We start from the raw sequence: 25,594 nt of genomic DNA, 5'->3' as shown, positions 1-25,594 counted from the left end.
AGAAATTGACCTCATAAGTGGTCGCAAATGTGTCGAAGTGAGAGAGGTGCCATGAAATCATTAGGCTTGTAGTACGTCCCGGAAACAATTCTACAGCCGGACTCGCGGCCGGTCTCCAAATTCAGTGAGCAAGTAATATATCCCAAAGTATTGAACGTATTTTTAAAGAAAGCTCTTGCTCACTGCGAATTTTGCTGTTTAAATCACGAATGAGGGAAAAGGGAAAAAACTGGGAAACGAAGGCAAATAAAAAAAACATTACCAGCTTAATATCACCGTTGGATAATTAGGAGTGTATATGCAAATTTTCGTTCAAATCTGTTCAGTACTTTGGAAGAAATGTCATGTTAACTGCAAATTTCAGCACGTATCGTCATATAACTCACGAATGAAGGCGAAATTTAAGCAAATTTCACTAGCTAAGCATCACCGTTAGGTAAATACGTGTACCATGCTTCATCGATCTATGTTCATTACTTGGGGAGATATTCATGCTCACTGAATTTGGAGGACGGCCGCGAGACCCGCAGCAGGTCCGGCCGTAAAATTGTCCGAGACGTGTAGTTTATTGACGTTTAGCAGTCAAGGAACTTGTAATATTAAACAAAGTAACTCTATGTTTCAGTCTTCAAAGTAAAATGAGTCTTCCGATAGTTTTTAGTGTAATATATGTTATATAATTTTTAGTGATATTCGAACATATCTTTCTATTCGTCGATTCAAAATTTGCCTCTTATATTGAAAAGGTGATATATTGAATTTTTTAATCTTCCAAAATGAAGAATATTAGATCAACAATTAGCTACATAATTGCATTTGTTTATTTTGTGGAGTACCTGAATATTTCCGTTTAATTCTTCACTCTGCCTCTCTACTACAAGTACTTGAGTCAAGAACCATATTCTCAGTTGTATTCGTTATGTGTCTTCTTCGGTAGTACGAGCGTGCGGCGTTCACCATGGATATTCAGGTAAATTCAATTGGACAAGAAAGTTTTTATACATTTCATGATTTAACATCTTCAAATTACCACTACTGGTTTTACTTTCATATTTGCTTCAAAACGATCTGGTTTTACTTCCCATTAGTTTCCCGCATTATATTATATGAGTGGTTCCATAGAGCTAAAAATTTTTTAACTGGTGTTCTCTGCGTACCTAAATATCATTCATTTTGCTCGCATTGCGACGATCGTGTTATTGCTTCATCAACAGCATGTCAGCAGTTGGGTGCTAAAAACATGCAAAAGATATATATACCGTATTTTCTGTACTCTGTAGAAATGGTTATTAAAATAAGTTTGAAAAAGCCTGCCCGCCCTGGATATTGAATTATATTTATACCTACCTAATTGAAAATTAAAGTAACTGTATATTATGGTTTAGCAGCGCCACATGCACAGTGCCCACAATTCAGGCAATTAAAGTGAATTGGTTTCTTCTAGTTTATCACAAGTCTAACAGACTCTAACTTGAAGTTGAAACCCTAGCAACCTGGGTAAAATTAGAGTGCAAATGATTAATGGTTCATACATTGAAGATGAATTCAGCTGGATCACTTGTTTGACCTTGAATTAGGTAAATGCTTAATTGACACATGAAGCCGCATAGTGGCAAAGCAAAGAGATTTTTTTAAAAAACTAGGTACCTCAAGTTCAATTTTGAGTCCTAGCCTATAGGCTAATGGCTATAGCTAGTACTAAATCAACACAGTAGTCACTAGTCAGTACCAGCAGGTATAGACATGGAATCATGAAGTAGGTACCAGTATTATCATAGGCCTAAATAAATTATTGGTTTGAAACAATAAGTAAATTAAATTTGAACAGATTCTGAAGATTTCTAAAAGGTTTTACCACTATGCTTCAAGATTTTTGCTAGATGAATTTATTAGCCATAGTACCTACCTTAACCTACCTACCTAGCTGTGGAGAACATTTTTGTTGCCCTTCTTCAAGTTCATTCTTGACTCCTATAAGTAGACTTATTTCTTGGATACCACATAGGTACAAGCATTATCTTACATGAGTAGGGTAAATACGGTATATTACGACACTTTGAGGATGTAGCAAAAAATGAATGGCTATAAAAAATACACCATACGTGCAACTCGAGTTCTGTTTGCTTTACGTCACTCTCAAAACACCGCACTACGTGCCAGCAACAAAGAAATGTCACAAAATGTTGCCATATTTATTTAAATGCCTTTAGAATGCAAACCTACCAAATCCATATATTCCAACACTGTGTGTGACTAAATTTGGCATTTTGTGAGACTTATTCTGGCTCACTGGCCGTGCTTCAAACTCTACTAATTCTTAATGCCGACACTATTGTGTTTGAATTCTGAACACTGTGTGAGCTGTATTAGAATACAACACAGCTTTGAATTAGAACACTATTGCATATTGAACACTTCTTTATTAGGCTTTTAATTAAGAAAATTTTAATTTTTGCACACAGCTTGGAATGAGCAAATACATTTATATTTAAAGGATTCCTAATATATTCACAGACTTATTTAAAAGTCAAACCATAATATTCTTTCTACACAAACAGTTAATCACTATTTGGTAGAGCAAGGTCTACTATCAACTTTGACACCTTTTTCTATGTGCTCACTGGGTGACATGCACCGTCTCTCTTTGGATCTCAACATTTTCCTGCCAGACGGCCCAGACCTAGTGTTTTGGCAATAGTAAGGCACGCAAAAGTATGACGTCACCATTTCAATCAACAAATGCATGGAACTAAGAAATAAAGAAAAAGCTTAAGGGGAGCGTCTAGGGTAAAATTTTGGATTTCGGCTTTTCTGGTTTTTAGTCTCATCTTAAAGCTGACATTCTGATCTATCCAACGGTACCAAAACCATCTCTAGGCGTCGTATGAGGAGGTGTGCATGCAGTCGCTCCCACCATCCTTGACTGGAATCAAGCTCCAGTAACGTTTAGTTTTGTATCCTTGGTACATTGAGTGCCTATTCCGATGCGCGCAGTACTTTGACAGGCTCTACTGAAAAGTTAACTTATTGTCACTGCAAACCTATCTCCTCCTAGAGTTTTTAAGCTACAACAATGAGACATATACCATTCGATGCGCAACAAAATTATCTAGAACGTAACACGGGCGTTTTTCTAATTTCATTATAGTTTGGATTTTATTCCGCAAAAGGGGGGGTGGCGGGGGGGAAAATCAAATTTTCGAAAAATTTACGAAAAATGCTCCCACACCCACAAAACTGAGAAATCCTAAAAACCCTCGTGTTGCGGTTTAGATATGGTCTTTACGCATCGAATGATATGTGTCTCAATGTTGTAGCTTGAAAATCCTAGGAGGAGATAGATTTCTATGGTACCCCCTTTTTTGGCCGTTTTCTAAGAATTTCACGTTTTCTTTCATTTTTTTCGAAAAATTCACACGAACAAAAATGTCTTAGAATTCTATTTTACATATGTGTACCAAGTTTCAGTGATCCGTTTGTAAATAGCCGAGATAAATTTTACCCTAGACGCTCCCCTTAATATAAAGGAAAAAAGTTGAGAAGTGTCAGAATTACCCACGATGTCAGAATATACCGTGCTAACCCTAATTGATTAAAATATTCAGTAGATTAGGAATTTCAAATAAACTGATTCTAGAACATTAGTGGTTCATATATATTATTGTATATATTGTAATTGAGTCATTATCTATATATCTAAATAGCTTAGGGTAAACGCACCATATTCCGACATCGTGGGTAATTTTGATACTTCTCAACTTTTTCCTTTGTTTTTAGCTTTGTCTTAGTTCCACGCATGCATAGATGGTTGAAATAGTGACGTCATACTATTGCACGCCAGATTCCTGCAAAACAAAAGGTCGGGTGGGAAAATGTTGAGATCCTTAACGCAAAAGTCCACATCACCCAGTGAGAACATTGAAAAACGTGTCAAAGTTGATAGTTGACCTTGCTCTACCAAATAGTGATAAACTGTTTGTGTAGAAAGAATATTATGGTTTGAGACTTTTAAATAAGTTGGTGAATATTTTAGGAATCCTTTAAGTATACTTGTATTTGCTGATTTTAAGTGGTAAATAAATTAATAGATGATTAAGTTAAGAGATGGTTTTAGACACATAAAAACTAATTCCAATACAGCTTGGAATTAGACACACACTGCTTGTTCTGTGCTGTGTTGTATTCCAATACAGCTCACACAGGGCGTCGGAATTCCAACACAGGGTGTCGGAATTACGTATTATGGTTTTGAAGCGATGTCGGAATTATTTTTCCAATATACCGAATTTAGTCACACACAGTGTTGGCGATTTTGTAGATTTTAAATTAAATTTAAAATCTAGATTTAAATTTGTAGATTTAAATTAAAATTCAGCGATTTTGTAGATTTTAATTCTAAAGGCTTTTAAATAAATATGGCAACAGTTTGTGACGATTCATCATTGCTGGCACATAGTGTGGTGTTTTGAGTGACGTAAAGCAATCAGAACTTGAGTTGCGCATATGGTGATCTTTTATAACCATTCATTTCTTGTTATGTCCTTAAAGTGTTGCAATATGGTGCATTTACATTATTAATTAATATATTATAATGAAGTCATAATGTAAACAGCTTATTATGTTGTAATCAAGTTATCTAAACTTCCTATTAACTATAATATAGGTAATGAAGTTGCTATGCAAACAGCTTATTAATTATTGTGGGATACAATTTCATTGTAGTTTTGGATTTTTTAGAGTTGAAATTGTTTGATATTTCTGTAGTCCAATATTTATTTGTAAGCTCAACATTTTTTGGGTGCTGCACGTTTTTGTTGCTAGTTTACCATCTGACATCCGTTGCTCTTATATTGAGTCAAAATCAATTTTCAAGATGGCAAAAATTTAATGTTGCAAGCGACAATAATAAATACGATTGTCAACTTTTGGGAAGCTTGAAGATTTGAGTGAAGTAAAGAAAATAATTATTGTACATTAGTTTTGTATCCTTGACAACTAATTATTATATCAAGATCTTTAAGAGTCAGATCAAGTACTAGAGTTCAACTTAACACCGGAATGGCAAACTGAGGTCTGGTTGATCCTGCATAGCAATTCATGATTCAACAATTATAATACTATTTTAATCAATTCATCTAAATTGCTTATTAATTGTAATATTGTCTTCAAGTCTTTATCTCAACCACTTAATAATAATAATATTCTAAATCAAACTTGACAGATTGTAGCTAAAGTGGCAAACAAGACTTCTTTGCACCAATGTGCTTTTAATATTTTTTCTTTGAGAAAATTCAACCTGCAATTTAGATTACTTTTTTAGCTAAAGCTGAAAAAATTGATGCAAACATAAAGTTGTCACAATCAAACTTTGAAATATATTCTTTGAGCAGTGATGTGACCAAAGTGGCAAAAAAAATCTCAGAATACGGTATTGGCGAAATTGCTTAACTTGCAAAATAGGCTTTGACATGGAGATGTCTGGCAGTTGCTTGTTTGCTTTTATGTCATTGATATTTCTAAATGACTGGAATGCAATATAGAGGATCTTGTACAGTCATGAATCTATACAACCTTTTTTTTTTTGCTATAATGGTCAACTCTACATTGTAGCTTTAACTAAACAGGTAAACTTGTACAGATCTGAAGCTAGTCCAGTTATATACTTAGTGGATTTAGTAAATTGTTATTCATGTACTATTTCTTAGAATCATTTTCAGTAGATTTGAGATGCTAATCAAAATGTTTCTTGCAGACAGAGAAATCGTTCCAGAAGCAGCCCACAGTATTTCTTAATGCTAAGCCCAGGTGGATCAAGGGCCAGCTTAAGAAGAAGGCACCCAAACGCTATGTGCGCAATGTCGGACTTGGCTTCAAAACTCCTCGTGAGGTGAGGACAAACTAATTATTCTCAATTTGCTCTTATTTGTGTTAGGGAAATGTCATGTTTTAATATGGTGGACTTCATTTTTTCTTGTTGATGATTGTACTAAGAGAAAAAAAATGTGCGGATAGTATGTTGGGATTATTATTATTATACCTTGAATCTTGCAAACATTCCTGGAAGGTTTATTGCGTTGTCCAGCATTATACACTTTAGATTGTGCCTTATGAGATGGCTTAGAGCTGTCTATTTCAAAAGGTAAATAAATACAACATAGCAAATATTAAGGTTTTTCATTTTTTTCATCATTACAGGCGATGGAAGGCTCGTATATTGATAAAAAATGCCCCTTCACTGGAAATGTGAGCATCAGAGGACGCATCTTAACCGGCGTCATCATAAAGATGAAGATGACACGCACGGTCGTCATCAGGCGCGACTACCTCCACTTCGTTAAGAAATACAACAGGTGAGGCGTGGTCTATGTAGAGCGGTATTTTGCTGGCATTGAAGTGGCATTTATTCCCATGAATTATGGCGGTAACTATATAGGTATCTGTAGTTGTCAGGCCTTCACTTTGTTGAGAAATAGAACAGGTGAGGCGTTCTGTATATAGAGCGGCACTTTGCTGGCATTGAGGTGGCATTTATTCCAATGAATTATGGCGGTAACTATATAGGTACCTGTAGTTGTCAGGCCTTCACTTTGTTGAGAAATAGAACAGGTCTGTCGTGCTGTACCTGTCACTACCTGAAAAGCAATATTTTGCTTCACTTGGAGTGGTATTAACCGATGCAACTACTCACTGTAAGTATTATTATCAGGCCTTAAAATATGAATTGCATTCAAGATGCGTAATATCAACATTTTAGGGTGTTGATAGTGCAGCCCCTCGTTTATCTTGCTTCCTATTCTAATAAATTATTTGCAGATTGTTGTATTGTGGTCATCCTGGCATTCTAGGATGTTGAGTGGATTCTTACTGATACAAATAATTTATTTATTTTCCCATCATCTTGCCTTTCAATGGTGAACAGCTACAGACTTTCCTGAAAAATAATGGTCGTATGGTTGAGGACTTGATCAGTATTGTGTGTAGTTGTGTAGATGATCTGAACTCATTTAGTCTCTTCTTGCAACGCGATTTATCATAAATTCCTTGTATAATATTGAGCGTCCAATCCATCTGTTCATCATACTTGCTCCTGTAATCATAACTTGAAGGTCCTCACATTTAATGCAGTAGGGACTAATTGCAGTCGGCGCTGTTAAAATTCAGTGCTGAGAATTGTGTAGTCATGCAGGCTGGCAACAGAAGTGGTTGGTGTGCAGGATGAGGTTTACTTGGTTCTGATAGTTGTTCACAGTACAGCTCTTAGCATGAGTCCTCTAATGTTTATTGTATTTCAGGTTCGAGAAGAGGCATCGCAACATGTCCGTTCATCTCTCCCCTGCCTTCCGGTGAGTTCATGTCCATGTTGTTCTCAACTCTGTAACACTCGGTGTGATTGTTGCTATGCATTAGTTAACATTTTGATTAGATGTTACTTTTTCTTTTATATGCATAGTATTTCATTGTTTTAGCTTCGGCTGACATCTTTTCCTAGTTTTGACGTGCTATTTTTACGCTGATCTTGTTTCTGGGATCGATTGGCTCAAAATGGTCTTGACATGATCCTTGTTAAGGAAACCAGCCCGGCTGTTGCTGTGTCTGGTAGTAATTAAAGCAAGGAGATCAAATGCAAGATTTCAGGATGAGGAGGCAGTCAAGGCTGTTATCCCCAATCAATCTTGTCACAGATGCAGATTTTCCTTGCAACCACTTACTTTTAATTTGACTTTTGTACCTTGAATGTTATACATCAGAGAGCATTTTTAATTTTTTTTTATTCTGCCAATGGTTCTGGTTGTACTCTCTAACCAATTCACGTTTTTACGCAAACTGTTATTTACTGCGTCTTGAACGGTGAACTAATAATTTTATTTTATATGGAGTAGAGGTTCGTAAATTCGTCCATGATGTCAAAATGTTGCAAGAAGCTAATCATCGTGTATCAAATAAATACTTGCAAGATATCTTTAGACTTGATAATCGTTTAAAAAATATTCATAATTTCTCGTGTTGCAAATCCTGATGGAATTTTTTTGTTGTCGTTTGTTTCTGGTGTAGCTATTCGAGGCCGACGATGGGATTTTGCAACTCTAGTATCGAAAATATCCTAAGTATAGAGAAATATCCTTCTTCAGGGCGTTTATGAAAATAAATTGCTTTCAACTCTTCCGATGGTGTCATTAATGTTAATGCATTAATTCTAATTATCCTACGATGGAAGCCCGCGGGCATGCGGTCCTTCATGGTCTTTAATAAAATCACAAGGAGAACAATATGAAGTAACGTAATGAGAATACCGCCTTGGCGTTTATTTTCAAAATATTTTGTGATAAGTGATCTGAAGCAGTAGTAGCCAGTTAATCGAAGTTTTTGTCCAAAATAATTGCAATAAAAATTGCAATGTCCAAAATTGCAATAATCCAACTACTTGATAGATATAGACCAAAATGAATATCATACTTTGTCTTCACTAACTTGAGACCTCTAATGAAACCCTTCAAGCTGAAGTCAGCTGAGGCCTCTGTTAGGATAACAAAATATAAGGTGTTGATGAAGTTTGTGTGTTGTTCTGTCGGAAGATTAGTTTAGCTCTTGAGCGATCTCTGCCACCAGTGCTGCAGACTCAGAGCTGCCGAACATGTAGTCAGAGACAAAGTAAAGTGACTGATCTTGCACGGAGCTTCTTATCTTTCTTGTTTGCTCTGGGAAACGACGGTCACACATTTACTTCGTCAATCCTTAGATGCAACTTGATATTTTGTTATAAATGTGAAATTCTCTACAGCCCTGAAGTCACTTGAACTTCTCGACAGTCCCTCGTAGGTTCACCGTCGTTCTATTTAACCGCCGTTTAACTATTGAGCTAGTCTGGTAATCTGGTTTCTTCTGTCAACGCTGTTCACGATTTCAGTTTATTATGCTTTTTCCTGGAAATATAAGTTTCTTGGAAATGAAAGGACCCGCTCTTTCCATTCGTCATTACTATTCTTTAATGCTTGATGGATAATCTTTTAAGCTATTTCTTTTTTCCTACCGATAAAGCTTGAAAGTAATCATCCTATGCTTGCCAGAATTACTTTCTATCATCTTGCTATTCTTCCCTCTCGTGTTCCATGCAAGACGTATGCTTGTGAGGGTCTAGACGAGGGTAAAGCAAGTCGTGGCGTGCAGCGTATCTGTTGTTTTCTATCACCAGTTCTCGACTGTCTGCTCAGCCCCACACATAGATTGAGCGAACACTCGCTACTTTGCACCGAAACATTTCTTTGTATCGAGACTAGACTTCATATTGTCACGTAGGAGTGGAATGAATTTTTTATTGTCGTCAGCTTTTTAGCGCATTTATGAAAAAGGCGCTATTGTGCTCGTCATGTCCGTCCGTGAGTTGTCCGTGCGTGCCTTCACGTTTTCGTCGACGAGAAAATGCGCTCTCTGTCACTCACTGCAGTGAGTACTGAGTTATATTTGTTGTGTCTATATTCCGTTTATCATGCTACTGCTCGGTGAATACGCGTAATTTTCGTAAGCCTACAATAAATTCTTTTCTTTATATGCTTGTGTGGTGATGCGTTAATTGTTGATCAATTCTATGCTCTCTGTAAGATTTTATTTTTTCTTGGAGTGTTGATGATTTCCAAAGTTATGGCGGCTTGCGATAACTTCGTTCGTAAGCGTCTTGACATGATCCTTGTTAAGGAAACCAGCTCGGCTGTTGCTGTGTCTGGTAGTAATTAAAAGCAAGGAGATCAAATGCAAGATTTCAGGATGAGGAGGCAGTCAAGGCTGTTATCCCCAATCAATCTTGTCACAGATTTTTCTCTGGCAAATGATAGTTTTGTTTTAAAATTTATTAGTTTTGGTTGAATTATGTTCTTTTTGATGTGCCTGTGGTTAGCGTTCTTCACACAATGCCGATTCGAAATCCGTCTGGGGAAAGTCAAAATATATTCTCAGGGTATAGGAAGCTTATGACTGTTCCATGAAATGAGTATTGCGCTATTAGCAATGAAATTCATATTTTTAAATTTAATGATCTACACTATGGAAAGGTTGTTGTGGGTCACTGGATACGTTGTGACAAAAAAAAGTTTTTCGTGCGCTTATTGAGGCTCAGATGCGTCGACGACCAGTTGATAGTCGCCCGTTGCTGTGCTTGAATAACTTATTATTTTTATTGTCAAGCCTCCCATGGCGATGTTTGTTAATCATTGTTATGAGTAGGTATATTAATTCGATGTAAAAATCCTTGTTAAGTTTGAAACCAGCGGTCAGGTGTTCACTTCTGGTCTTGAAGCCACAAGGAGAATAATTCAAAATATCAGGACTAGGATGCCGCATTGCGGTCATTCTTGATTTATTTTGTTACACTTTTTAATAAAAAAGGGTAGGGACTGCCGGCGAATCTGTCATTGTTCAGATCACAGACGAATTCCTGCCCGTAGTGATCTAATGAAATCAACGTATTAACGAGAAGTTGCTTGCTTATATTTGAAGGGTGCCATGAGAAAATTTGCTATGCCAGGGTTGTAGTTTTCAAAGCTTTGAGCAATAATGATGAACTATCTATTCTGTGTATGGCAATAACAAGCAATGGTCAGCATATTGCTCATGTTTTTGGTATTTCGTAAGAGAAAGATTAGATCTCTGCCACCAGTGCTGCAGACTCAGAGCTGCCGAACATGTAGTCAGAGACAGAGTAAAATGACTGATCTTGCACGGAGCATATTATCTTTATCTGCTCTGGGAAACGACAGTCAAATATTTACCTCGTTGTCAGTCTTATTTCGGTTACCAGTGCTTCATATTGGATTATTTAGGTCTTGAGTTATTGAAGTAATTAGTGAACATACAAAGAATAAACTACAAAATTTTATTTTCAACACAATTTATAGTTGGGCAAAAGTCGAGATTTTACAAAGTAGCCGAATGCTTTTCTTTATTGGTGTTGTGCTAAGGATTTTCACGAACGTTGTTTCGTTGCAATGTATTTGGTTCTATTGCTAACCTCATTTCCTTGTTCAGCTGTCGGGTTTTATCCACGATGTTGGCACTGGCTTGTTTCCTCTCGTGTTCCTTGCAAGCTTTGTGCTTGGGAGGGTCAAGCAGAGGGCAAAGCAACTGAACATCAAATCTGAAACTCGAAGCGCAAGCTTAGGGTTATGATTGGTGTTCTAACATTACCTAGCCTCACTTGACCATCGCATCGACATCATTTGCTTGCGTCACTACAGTTATGGTCCAGAATTTTGCCCGCCCAGCGATCCAACATGCAGGGCAAAAAACGCACCCATTTCAATGGTTTAAATTATTGTAATTGTAATTGACACCTTGTATCATGGATACCAGAGCGCTCGAGTGCCCGAGGTCTTGATTGTGCAAGGAGATCGAAGGCAAGGAGTTCGGGTGAGGACGCGGCTTAGGCCACCTCCCACAATCTCCTGCCACACGTGTCTATTATTTTGACAATTATTTTTGTGAAGTAGTTAGGGCAACTGATAGCCACTGTTGGCTCAAATGCTTATAAAGTTTGTTATAGTTATAGTATTTTAGCACGTGATCTGCTGTTATGTACGGCTTCTGATAGTTCTTTAAATGTGTGTAATTCTGATCGAAGTAACATGCTTAGATCTGCGAGATTATTTCAAAGGATCATTTGCATTTCAGAGACGTAGTGGTCGGAGACATCGTGACGGTGGGAGAGTGCCGGCCGCTGTCCAAAACAGTGCGCTTCAACGTCCTGAAAGTGAGCAAGGCTCCTGGTGCCAAGAAGCAGTTCAACAAGTTCTAAATAAACTGCTGTCAGGAGTCCGCCTAATTACTTACCTCTGCTATTGCGAGACGTAACAAGGATTTATATAGCACGATATTTTACTCAAGTTTATTTGTAGCGAATACATGGAATGTCAGACATTCAGATATGTTATTCTTATGCTGGATGCCGAACCGTCATGTAAGACTTGACCAACCTGATATTAGGGAGAGCAACCTGATACTAGGGAGGCAATCTGGGAACGAGACGCGAATGAAATATTTTTTGTACTGTTGCCCTGACATGGATTGAAGTCTGCCTGCGGAATCATAATTTTAAACGTGTCATAACGTTTAATTCAAGAGAATAGCGAAAATGAGGCATGTCCATTCATACAGCTTCACGATGAACGACAAGGAGATGATTGCAAGCAAATATGTGAATTTGAATCTGAAGAACGCTAGTGTCCGTTGCGTTCCAGGCGTCGCAAGTTGCTGTGGCTATCATATCGAGGTACCTACGCTTGCATGATGCGTGACACTCAAGGTACCTCCTACCTACTGATGCGAACGAACTAAAATGAAGTAGCTATTCGTCGGTAGCAAAAACTCTTAATGAAAAAAATACTCTAACGTATATTGTGAACAATCCGAAATCAACACACCAATGTTTTCGCGGTGAAAACTTAGAACCCGAAAAGCAGCGTACTGGCCCACAATCGCATCAGATAATGCAAAATAAATGTCAGCGTAACGTACGAGAAAATTCCCAGACCATATCCCGCACACACGCACAAGCATTAACTCCCAAATCTTCGTACAGAACCTCGACCCAGCGACACGTAACATAGCACAATAGTCTCCAGCTTTCCGAGCTCGTGTGTCCACGAGCCTAGTCAACGTGTAGTTTATCGCCAAATGGATTTTCTACAATAATACAACCAGTATTATCAAATTCTTGTTGATCCATCACAAACTCTGTAATCTATCATTTTTGCTCGACTATCGCGCTTCAAACACATGAAGGAACAAGCTATTGTTTTCATGTCACTGTGATACGTTGGCACGAGAAGCAGGATGGGAGAAATTAACTTTTGAAAATATCTCCGTTTGATCGAATAAACGTAATCAAGCTTTAAAAATTAACAAAAAATTGGCAATTCCACAAAAACGGCACGTTTTATTAAGAAATATGAAGCCAGACATAAATTGTGTATTTCGAAAGCAACGAAGAAACCTGCACTGGATATTAAGACTTGACATTAATTCGACATCGCACAGAGTATTCAAATAAGCAATACAAAATTATGCTCACTCTCAAGTCACAAATCTTGTTTCCGCTTCTATAAACAAAAACCCCACATAATACACGCGGTAAAATTACCCGAACACCAAGGCATCACAAAAACGCGTGGAATTGTTTGTTAAATAGAAATAATTGTTTGTTTTTAAGTAAATTGATACGCACATTTATATCCAAGTATTGAACTAACTTCCATCCATCCCATGATCAAAATTCCATACGGGCTGATTAGGAGATGATTAATTATTAAAATATGAGACGATCCAGCAAGCGGTAATCCGTGATACAAATAATCTCGCATAATAATTCCTATTTAAATGAAATACAATCAATCAAGACAATCATACAGGCGCCATTCACTCGCCACAACCGAGCAGATACTCGCCACAACCGAGCAGACACGCGCCACAACCGAGCAGACACTCGCCACAACCGAACAGATACGCGCCACAACCGAGCAGACACGCGCCACAACCGAGCAGACACTCGCCACAACCGAGCAGACACTCGCCACAACCGAGCAGACACTCGCCACAACCGAGCAGACAAATGAAGTAACAAAGAAGACTTACACAAGAAACAATATTCGACTAAAATACCTACAATCACATATAGACTAGTAACAGGTTACATTAGCAGCAAGGATACTTAACGTGGGCAATATGAACAGAGCTTAACACTGACTCTTACTTTACTACCCGGGAAGAAATCGGAGTTCATCTTTAACAAAATTTCAAACTTGTTTAAGAATAACGTTCAGAAGTCTAGCCACAATTGTACTTGAATTACACAATACTGCCTTCTAATTAATACAAATATGAAGATAAAATGTTACAATTAACAATTTCACGATTATTATTAGTGACGAATAACATCAAGTTACAGGTGTAAAGAGCCTCTATACAGATATTTCTCCGAAACATTGATGAAGAATAAAACTACACACAATGAAGTTTTATGGAACCCAACTCGTTTCTGTTCAACCCCGTAACGAAATAACCTTTTCTATGAAGAATCTATATAATTATATCCCAGTGACCAAAATATTTGCTGTGATGAAATTGGAGTTTAATTGAACCAATAGGGAGACTCGAGTCGCCACAAGGAGCAATCATTTTTCCATAAATGCCCAATAATTTGATGATGGAAACGAACGCCAAGCATTCGTTCATACCAAACAATTCAAGAAAAGTAAGTAAATATAATATGTTTCACAACTTTCCAGTGATATACAGATATTAATAACACTACAAATAATGATTCAATGAAATAGAGGTAGAAATAACAAAATTTGCAATTGATTTATTGGTGCATGAATCAATGCAAATGCCTGATGCCCAGTCCTTGAAGCAGTTATGAGTGTATACAAACAAGCCTCTAGCGAAGAATAAGTCAATTAATACAAATGAGTTATATTAGTTCAGAACATACACTGTGTGGCTGTTGCATTCTCAGTATAAGCCCAATATGGGCAATTGGACTCTATAATAATAATCTATCTACAACTTTAGTCTTTAAAATTGGGGGATACTTTAAATTCATCATTCGATACAGAAATCGTTCAGTTATCGTCTATTTCTCAGCGCCCAATATGAGGGTGAATAAAACTGAGGAAGGAAAAGACGAAAATTGGGACATTATCTGGTAAAAGTTAACAAATAATTTCTAAACATTTTCGTTGAAGCGACAGGGGAAGCTGGGCAATAATCACCCAAGCCGGGCAAGAATCACCCCTACCCCATACGCACAATAAAACTTGCCAAACAGGTGGTGAGGAAACAAAAAAAGAGTTGAGGAGGACTTATCAGAACCCATTTAAAATAGACTCCAGATCACATCGAGGTACTTACAGCACAGGACACAAACTAGTGAATTAATCTCACTGCCAAACAAATTGGCAACACCACACGACGGGTGTGATGAAGTCGGGGAAAGCACATTGCTTATCATAGTGGCTTAGAAGTAGATTTACAATTTCTCCGAGAATATTTAGATTCAAGCGTCATCGTGTTCTAGATACGAATGAAACGGTTGGTGAGCTAACTGTTCCTGATTATGTACCGTATTTATTAATGAACGATTGGAAAATTTTAAAATTTTTGGAGCTTCTTAACATTTATAACAAGTAGAAAGTTCATTTTTAAAACCCTGAAAAATGAGGATTCGTTTTCCCATACCAGAAAATGCAATTATTATTCTATTTCAACAGATGCAATTTAGTTCTCCCTCCAGAATTTAAAATTCATACCTCTGTTTAAACTATATATTAGACGCTAGTGATAATATTTTGAAATTAAAACTAAGTTCGAGAGTGTAGGTACATTCAACCTCAAAGATAAAATTTCAGATGTCAAATTAGATCGAATCAGCTCAAAACATTCGCCATGATGCAACCAAATATGTGAGAGTATTGCACGATTGAAGTCATTAAGACGTATATACAAGCGTCGACAACAAACAAACATAAACTTACGACTTTCAATAAGGTCTGAAAATATGGTAGAGAGCCTGAGAAACCTAAAAACTACCTTCAAAAACGATGGCCGCCAAAACACTTCACAAAGAAATAAAAAATGAAAGGAAATGACAAAACTAAGAAGTCTGTAAGAAGCAGAAATTCGTCACTGTGAGAATAAATATAATGGACAGACATGAGAACGAATTGAATAAAACGTTACTTCAAAAGAAAATTATTGGTTGAAATTCCTAAGAACACTTTCAAGCTGAAAAAAAAATTAAATTGAAGATATGCTGTAATTTTAGTATCCCAACAATGGAGAAAAAAATACTGTTGTTGATGAATCAAATAACAAAGCCCATAATCGACTTTACAAAAATATGAATTTGCCCAATAAATCTAGGTAGGTACCTAAGCTACGTCCGTATCTCATGAAATATATAAAATTCTTATATGATACGATCTCCAATTGTGTTAAGAAGTCCCCAATTAAGAAAAATCTATATTAGAAACTCATCAACTGCTAAAAATTGACATCAAGGAGCAAGAGCACATTCCATGGAAAACATTCCAATAAGCCTCGGACAAGAGAAATAAATACTGACTATCAGCCACACTTCAAGGTTCAAGCCTGACGACAATCATGCTTCTCTCCGCGCAAGAAGAGAAGAAAGAGTGTCAAGAAGACAAGAAAGAGTGTCAAGAATAGAAGAAGGAGTGTCAAGAAGATAAGAGTGTCAAGAAGACAAGAAAGAGTGTCAAGAATAGAAGAAAGAAGAAAGAATGTCAAGAATAGAAGAAAGAGTGTCAAGAATAGAAGAAAGAGTGTCAAGAAGAGAAGAAAGAGTGTCAATAAGAGAAGAGTGTCAAGAAGACAAGAAAAAGAGTCAAGAAGAGAAGAAAGAGTCTCAATAAGAGAAAAAAAAGTGTCAATAAGAGAAGAAAGAGTGTCAAGAAGACAAGAAAGATTGTCAAGAAGAGAAGAAAGAGTGTCAAGAAGACAAGAAAGATTGTCAAGAAGAGAAGAAAGAGTGTCAAGATGAGGGCGAGGAGCAGTTGGAGAAGAAGGGTAAGAGAAGCATTGTAGATCAGCCCCGGCCAGTGATGGCAGGAGAAGAAGGGCAGGACGAGAGGGAAGCATGCTTCTCAGCCAGCCGCAGCAGCTGCTCTATGGCAATGTTGCGGAGCTCGACTTGCTCTTCCAGCTCGTGCCGGGACTGCAGCAGCGACACCAGGCAGAGAGACGCTCCTGTAAATAAACTTCCTTCTTTAATATTATTAAACAACATGCAAAATTAGGACAAATGATTAAGAGATAATACAATTCAAATAGGATCAAATCTGATACTAAGTACTGTAAATAACACATGTGTCACCAGTCAAAACAGTAATTTAAGAGCCACCCTTCATTCATAACACTACAACAATTGAAAATTTTTGAATAACCCTTTGACTCCAGATACATCAGCTTTCATAAATGCTATTTGTACTTATAGGTTGTTTATGAAAAATTTCTGTCAGTAGGCATGGATTGAAACGACTGTTTATTTTTTTTAAATACAAGATAATTAGTGTAGGTAACTTTGTTAAATTGAATTGATGTTTTTTGGTGAACCTATACATTTTATTGTTTAAATTTGAATTAGGTATATAAAATATTTATAGTACAGGTATGGGTATACTAAATTACTATATTATTCAACTCATAACTATTCCTTTAATATGCAAAATCTAGAAAATACGAATGAGTTAAATATACCTATCTTAAATAGGTATGTTTTCATTTACTACTTGTACTGGTATCACAAATTTGATTTTGTGCACATTTCAATGCTTTCCCAAGGACAGAGTTAAAAACAGAAACATACTCATGAGTACGTATCAAAATAAATCAGACAACCAAAAATGTAGTAATTCCATTTCAGCAAGAAACAAACACACATTTACCATGATGAAATTCATTAAAAATATAACTCAGTACTAACTGCAGTGAGTGACAGAGAGCACATTTCCTCATCAATAAAAACGTGAAGTCACGGACAGACAGACAAACGGACGGACGGACATACCTACGGACATGACAAGCACAATACCTACCTAGTGCATTTTTTCAATAAATGAGAAAATGTGCTAAAATATTTAACAACTAGGTTCAAAATTGAAATGCATTATGAGTGCACTCACCCTGACTAGCCGAGAGGAGGGTTGCCAGAATTTGACGTAGTTCAGCAACACTCAGCTCCTCCACTGCAATGTGATTAAATACTATTAGAGCATTTGGTATCCTAAGGACATATCAGGCAATGTGATGAAATGCAAATACACTAAAATTACTTAGCAACATATTTAAGGGTCAGTCTTACATGCTTAGCTGAAACTTTTACCAATCTAAAATTTTTAATAACTTTAATAAATGACAGTTCATTCTCTCATTCAGAAGGTGAATATGAAGAACACATTATATTTATCCCTCTCCATAGAATTCAAATCAAGTAATCAACAATCTCACATATTAAAAAAATTGTACCATCAAGCCCATGAACTTTACGAGCAAATCAAGTCCAAAAGTGGGCCATTCTTCTTAAAGAGAGATTCATATATAGACTTGACTCAAATTTTATACTTTTTTCACCTGTAAACAATAGAAAAGTATATACATGAAATTTAGTTGTTTTAGTATTCTCAATACCTTAGAATACAATGACTTTAATGAAAACTTACATTCTGAACTTGAGAGATGTTTTATAACCTTCCATGGCTGGCTGACTTTGCAAGAGTTGCTTAGCATGTTCAAGCCTTGGTTATCTTGAACTGATATGCAAGAGTTGCCATCTTGATGAACACATATTGCTGGTGAGAATAAGGCACTCTCTGACAAGGAGTGATTTTTAGTTGTTTGCAATTCATTGTCAGAATGAGCAATACCCATCTGCTTGTCCAAAGCCACTGTAAAGTTATTATTAATTTGACAAGAATTCTTTCCTGTTAAATTTTCATTGAAGGCATGTGAGAAGGTCTCATCCTTTGGAGTAGTAAGTGAATTTGTTGACATGGCTGGTTGAATTGGTTGCAGAAATAAGAAGGTTTATGCTTACAATACCTGGAAAGAACATTTTTAGTAAGTTTATACAGCCAAAAAATAAACAACGCTTGAAACAATAGTGGATTTACAGAAATAAAAGCTTAAGACACACTGCAGCACATTCATATTAGCTCATTTCTTGCTAAACTACCACCAATGCCACTATAACAGCAACCTCACTAAATTCACCATGCTAAAACAAATATTTCTCTAAATGGACCCAATCTGAACATTTCATTGTCATAGGAAAAAAGTAGAAAATTTATTAATATTGCTGAAACATAGTATAATGCATTACAAACAATCAATATGTAAATAGTTTAGATTCCAAATTTACAAGACAAAAAATTTTCAAGAGAACAAGTTTGTTCCCTCTCCTCTTAGCACCATGTTTGTGCCATGCTTTTTTATTGGAAAAATGTTTTCAGTAGAAATCCTGGGTAATTTGGAGGTGAAAAGCAGTTTATAGATGTTCATTTAATCATTTTGCTCATCCTCTTGATTTTCAAGCTAATAGAATATCGTTAATTATCTACTCTAAATATATCTGGCATCTTATGTGCATAAGATTTCGACAGAAATGTTGAATTTGGTTTTTGATATTTGCTACAAATCAGGACTTGAAGATAAATATTTGTTGCTAATTTTTACTTAAAACGGATTAATTGTGTCTAAGTTAGGCCTGAAATACCGTCATGTTCGAAGCATCCATCATTGTTCATTTTCACATAATTAGCAAGTAGACTTTTAGAATGTCATAAAACAACTTCAAAAGTTGTGTACAACATTCATGCAATGATTGAAGTTGTGCAAACAATGCAGCAAGCATATCACTGAAGTTTGAGCTCATTTTGAATAGGCAAGACACAAGTCTTCTTTCTGCTAAATAAGCTTCTACTGAATAAGCTTGACCAACTATAGTCAAACGGGGTAATAAGGGATGGTTTTGAGCATTTTTTTATAACTTCTTACCATGATTCATTTCATCAACAAGTTGGGCTCATTTCAAAGGTCTTTGCAAGGGCTTTCACATGGCATCTATGAAATAATTCCATATGCTATTTGTAAAGTGCCAGATGCAAAATAAATGCATCCCTAATTACCCTTGGGAATGGGGTAAGCCGGCCCACTTGAACTAAAACTTAATACCTAAAACATTTGATGCATGCAGAGCAGGATGGAATTCTAAAATTTACAGTTCATATATTATTTTCGCTACACCTAGACCAGTTTTTCGATACAACATTATTTGAGGCAAAAAAATAAACTTCTTATATGCTTAAACACGTATATATAGGTAAAGGTATAAAAAGTTTCTATAAAGTAATCACTTCACTTGGAAATGTTGCGTGTCTGCAGGGCAGCTTGCACTCAACAATTAAAATTATAAAAAGTACTAGTTCATTAAAGATTTGTCTCTTAATGTGACAGCAAAGAACTTTTCCATGATGCACACACTAAACACGCAATTCATGGGAGCGAGACTACATAGAACAATGAAAGCAGGCTCCCGGCATGCAACTGACAGAAACGAATGACGATTGCGGATGCGGCAGCACGAGGCATAACGTTCATATGCTCAATGCAAGAGAATGATTAATTATGATATTTTTGATAGAGGTTTGAAATATTTTCGGAAGCCTAAAACGTGTACAAATTATTTTGTTACTCTGACATGGTTGATTTCAAAATAAATATTTTAATGCGAATTCATGAGAAGCAATTAAAATATATTGAATGATGTTTATTTATATCTATAGGTGGAAGTAAACAATTACGAATCAGTTTATTATCCTTTAAATAAGAATCTTTGCATTGAAACATCTTTATGATGTGTCTACCACAATATTTGTACAATAGTATGGGTATCAAGAGTCAAAGCCGTATTCTTCCCTCTCGTGTTCCATGCAAGACGTATGCTTGTGAGGGTCTAGACGAGGGTAAAGCAAGTCGTGGTGTGCAGCATCTCTGTTGTTTACTACCACCAGTTCTCGACTGTCTGCTAACCCCCCACATATTTTATTTACATAGACTGAGCGAACACTCGCTACTTTGCATCGAAACATGTCATAGTAACAAGGGCCGATGCCACTAGAGAATTGAGCTCACATATTGTCACGTAGGAATGAAATGAATTTTTATTGCTGTCGGCTTTGTTGTGTCTATATTCGGTTTGTCGTGCTATTGCTTGTTGAATACCTACGCGTGATTTTCGTAAGCCTACAATAAATTATGTTCTATAGATGCTCGTGTGGAGATGGTTATTGTTGAGTAATTCAATGTTTTCTGTAAGAAAACTAAGATAATATTTTAATATTTTCTTGGAGTGTTGATTTACCAAGTAAAGCGGCTTGCGATTGCTGCGTTCGTAAGCGTCTTGATATGATCCTTGTTAAGGAAACCAGCTCGGCTGTCGCAGTGTCTGGTAGTAATTAAAAGCAAGGAGATCAAATGCAAGATTTCAGGATGAGGAGGCAGTCNGTGTGATGGTGACTAGCATGTGGTGAAGCACCACACGTGTGATGGTGACTAGCATGTGGTGAAGCACCACACGTGTGATGGTGACTAGCATGTGGTGAAGCACCACACGTGTGATGGTGACTAGCATGTGGTGAAGCACCACACGTGTGATGGTGACTAGCATGTGGTGAAGCACCATACGTGTGATGGTGACTAGCATGTGGTGAAGCACCACACGTGTGATGGTGACTAGCATGTGGTGAAGCACCACACGTGTGATGGTGACTAGCATGTGGTGAAGCACCACACATGTGATGGTGACAATTTTGTGATGAAGCCCCGGCACCACACGCCTGATGGTGACAAGCTTGTGGTGCAGTACCAGCACCACCACATTGTTTGTAAATAATTACCCTAAATATGTAGTAATTGGCTATTTGCAAACTTCCAACTCAACAACGGCTAGACCGCTAAAGTGCTCTGAACCTCAACTCTTTATATTCATTGCTCGATGCAGGCACGGCGTTGCGAAACCATGGGGATTTAAAATCAATTCGTCAATTTAGAAGACTGAGTAGAAATCGTGTAGGAGAAGACGACGGTAGGCTATTGATCATAATATTGACGACTTGATACTAATTGCAGGTAAAAGGCAAAACTATATTCGTGTTGTCATGTTTCCGTAGTGTAAAATTGAAACGGGTATCGTGCTCTAGGAAATACCCTATACTGATATATAGTTTCATTGGACAGGTATTTCACTTGTTCCTCACTAGCGTTCTACTTCTTTAGCAACTCATCTCTGAATTAAGAAGGCTTGTCCCATAGTAATTCACTGATGGCACAAGTATTGGAATACAAAGAAACACGGAAATATGTTAGCAAATAGAAAAGTTTGAAATACGAGGTAACCAATGCATTTCTTGAACTCACATCGAAAAATAGCACCTCCCTGTGCAGTTTGAGCTGCCTATAAATGAGGTACGACAGGAACCCGACATAACGACAGAGAAATTATCGATAAAAACTCTAAATCTCTAACCAAATGAATTAGTTCTACGTAACAACTCCAAAGCGTTATGTATATGTTGATATGTACGTAGATCACTGGCGTTGAGAAAAAGTATAATTTTCTCTTATTTCTATATTATTCAAAATAATATTTACTTTCATTTCGTTCAATAAATTTGCACTAGGATAATAAAGATAATAATGTTAAAATAGCGGTTTCTGTTATTAGGCAGTCGCCGACTCCTAACATCACAGGACATTCACAGCTTGTTGGGGTCTCTAATACGATCGGTATCTAATAAACATGATACATTTTTTATTACGCCAACATTAAAGCAAAAATTCACTGTCGGAAATGCATCGCTGTAAAACTCATCGTGGATCCCTTTTCGTTCTACCGAATTTGGTTGGAGACGACTAAATGGGAATCAATTTGTAACTGCAGTTAATAGAAGCATTTATGAGCTCTTCACGAGCTTCTATCACATATCTACGCATTAAGTAAATATCTACGCATTATTGAGTAGATATGTTTTTGGACTTATCATCCATCCGCATCAACCGAAAAATTTCCTGCTCTCTCTGCGTGGTAATGATAAATTTATTTCCAAATTGCTATGAGAGTGGTAGAGGAGTTTGGAAATGAGCATGAGGATTTCTTGAAAGATATATCTGTTCTATTGCTTCAGCACTAGAACTGCACTATTTAGTTATGGAAAAATTTACGACCTGTCTTCGTTTGATAAAAATTTAGTTCTTAAACATAGAAATTGGCCTCATAAGTGGTCGCAAATGTGTCGAGGAGAGGTACCTTGAAATCCTAAGGCGTGTAGTACGTCTCGGAGAAAATTTTACGGCCGGTCTCCAAATTCAGTGAGCAAGGAATATATCCCAAAGTGAAGAAAGTATTTTAAAAGAGATCTTTTGCTCAATGCGAATTTATACACGTATTGCTGTTTAAATCACGAATGAGGGAAAAGTGAAAAAATAGCGAACGAAGGGAAATTGAAAAAAAATTCACGCGAGCTAAACATCACCGTTGGATAGATAGTTAGGAGCGAATATTCAAAATTCCGTTTGAATCTGTTCAGTACTCTGAAAGAAAAAGTCTTGCTCACTGCAAATTTCGGCACGTTTTGTCATATAACTCACGAATTAAGGCGAAATTAAAAAAATCACGAGCTAAACATCACTGTCCGTTAGGTGAATACGTGTACTATGCTCCATCGAGCTACATTCTTTAGTTATGGAGATATTCCTGCTCACTGAATTTGGAGAACGGCCGCGAGTCCAGCCGACCGAATCGACACTTCAGCGAACTCGCCTGCGAGCTCGAATGCAAAACCTAACTTCATTTTCAACTCTGGCACTCATAAATCCGTCAATTATGAACGGATTTTATTCAAATTTGAAATAAAAAATTGTCCGAGACGTGTAGTTTATTGACGTTTAGCAGTCAAGGAACTTGTAATATTAAACAAAGTAACTCTATGTTTCAGTCTTCAAAGTAAAATGAGTCTTCCGATAGTTTTTAGTGTAATATATGTTATATAATTTTTAGTGATATTCGAACATATCTTTCTATTCGTCGATTCAAAATTTGCCTCTTATATTGAAAAGGTGATATATTGAATTTTTTAATCTTCCAAAATGAAGAATATTAGATCAACAATTAGCTACATAATTGCATTTGTTTATTTTGTGGAGTACCTGAATATTTCCGTTTAATTCTTCACTCTGCCTCTCTACTACAAGTACTTGAGTCAAGAACCATATTCTCAGTTGTATTCGTTATGTGTCTTCTTCGGTAGTACGAGCGTGCGGCGTTCACCATGGATATTCAGGTAAATTCAATTGGACAAGAAAGTTTTTATACATTTCATGATTTAACATCTTCAAATTACCACTACTGGTTTTACTTTCATATTTGCTTCAAAACGATCTGGTTTTACTTCCCATTAGTTTCCCGCTTTATATTATATGAGTGGTTCCATAGAGCTAGGTGGGTATAAAATTTTTTATGTTGTTCTCTGTGTCTGGGAAAATGTTGAGATCCAAAGAGAGACAGTGCACATCACCCAGTGAGAACATAGTGTCAAAGTTGATAGTAGACCTTGCTCTACTAAATAGTGATAAACTGTTTGTGTAGAAAGAATATTATATTATAATTTGAGACTTTTAAACAATTCTGTGAATATATTAGGAATCCTTTAAGTATGCTTGTATTTGCTGATTTCAAGTGGTAAATAAATTAAAAGATGATTTAGTTAGAGACGGTCGTTTAAGACACATGAAATCTAATTCCGACACAGCTTGGAATTAGACACACACAGACGCAGCTGGTTTCAAGGGCCGGGCTGTGAGGTGTGAGCAAAAATTAAAATTTTCTTAAGTAAAAAGCTTAATAGCTCTTGATTAAAAGCTCAAACACTCTTAATTAGAAGCCTAATTAAATAGTGTTCAATATTCAATAGTGTTCTAATTCTGAGCTGTGTTGTATTCCAATACCTACAGCTCACAGCAATCAAAATTTGAACACAAGAGGGTCAGAATTACAAATTAGTAGTTTGAAGCGCAGCCAGAATTAGTCTCACAAAATGCCAAATTTAGTCACACACAGTGCTGGAATATATGGATTTGGTAGGTTTGCATTCTAAAGGCTTTTAAATAAACATGGCAACAGTTTGTGAAGTTTCATTGTTGCTGGTGCATAGTGCGGTGTTTGAGAATTGAGAGTGACATAAGGCAAACAGAACTCAAGTTGCGCATAGTGATTTTTTTTATAGCCATTCATTTTTTGCTACGTCCTTAATGTGTTGGAATATACCACATTGACCCAAATTTAAACTGAACAGATTCTGAAGATTTTTAAAAGATTTACCACAAGGTAGCTAGCCTATGCTGCAAGATATATGCTAGATGAATTCACTTCTATCAGCCATAGGTAGTTGGCCTAGCAAAGGAGAACATTTTCATTGCCTTCTTCAAGTTCATTCTCAACTCTTATAAGTAGATTTATTTTCTTGGATACCACATACAAGCATTATCTTTCATGAGTAGGTAGGGTAAACGCGGTATATTCCGTCACATTAAGGACTCATCAAGAAATGAAAAACTATAAAAAAATAACCGTATGCGTTACTCAAGTTCCGTTTGCTTTATGTGACTCTCAAAACACTGCACTACGTGTCGGCAACAACGAAACGTCACAAAATGTTGCCATATTTATTTAAAAGCCTTTAGAATGCAAACCTACCAAATCCCTATATTCCGATAATTCCGTCACTGTGTGTGTGGCAATATTCGGCACGTGGTGAGGCATATTCCGTCCGCACTTCAAATTCTACTGATACGTAATGCCGTCATCCACGTGTTTGAATTCCGTTTGCTGTGTGAGCTGTATTGGAATACAACATGGCTTTGAATTAGAACACCAATGAATATTGAACACTACTTAATTACGCTTTTAATTAACAACTATTAAGCTTTTAATTAAGCGAATTTTAATTTTTGTACACAGCTTGGAACGATCTGTGTG

General features: G+C 36.6%; 2 protein-coding genes across 2 annotated transcripts; one reads left to right on the top strand and one right to left on the bottom strand.

Moving 5' to 3' along the window:
- The first annotated feature begins 886 nt into the window (after positions 1 to 886).
- On the top strand, positions 887 to 11,799 carry LOC108676085 (40S ribosomal protein S11). Its single transcript, XM_018164126.2, has 5 exons — positions 887 to 970; positions 5,753 to 5,887; positions 6,196 to 6,350; positions 7,293 to 7,343; positions 11,659 to 11,799. Exons 1-5 carry the CDS (start codon positions 959 to 961, stop codon positions 11,780 to 11,782), a joined length of 477 nt encoding a protein of 158 aa, XP_018019615.1. The 5' UTR covers positions 887 to 958; the 3' UTR covers positions 11,783 to 11,799.
- Positions 11,800 to 16,489: 4,690 nt separating this feature from the next.
- Positions 16,490 to 18,615, bottom strand: LOC108676083. Its single transcript, XM_018164125.2, has 3 exons — positions 18,225 to 18,615; positions 17,688 to 17,750; positions 16,490 to 16,752 (listed from the first exon to the last, which is right to left on the bottom strand). Exons 1-3 carry the CDS (start codon positions 18,553 to 18,555, stop codon positions 16,592 to 16,594), a joined length of 555 nt encoding a protein of 184 aa, XP_018019614.1. The 5' UTR covers positions 18,556 to 18,615; the 3' UTR covers positions 16,490 to 16,591.
- Between the last annotated feature and the right edge of the window lie 6,979 nt (positions 18,616 to 25,594).

This window comes from Hyalella azteca, unplaced genomic scaffold, assembly GCF_000764305.2.
Source record: "Hyalella azteca isolate HAZT.00-mixed unplaced genomic scaffold, Hazt_2.0.2 contig15098, whole genome shotgun sequence".
Classification (NCBI taxonomy): domain Eukaryota; kingdom Metazoa; phylum Arthropoda; class Malacostraca; order Amphipoda; family Hyalellidae; genus Hyalella; species Hyalella azteca.
Note: the sequence above shows the minus strand (reverse complement) of the source record. Positions and strands in the feature narration are given on the sequence as shown.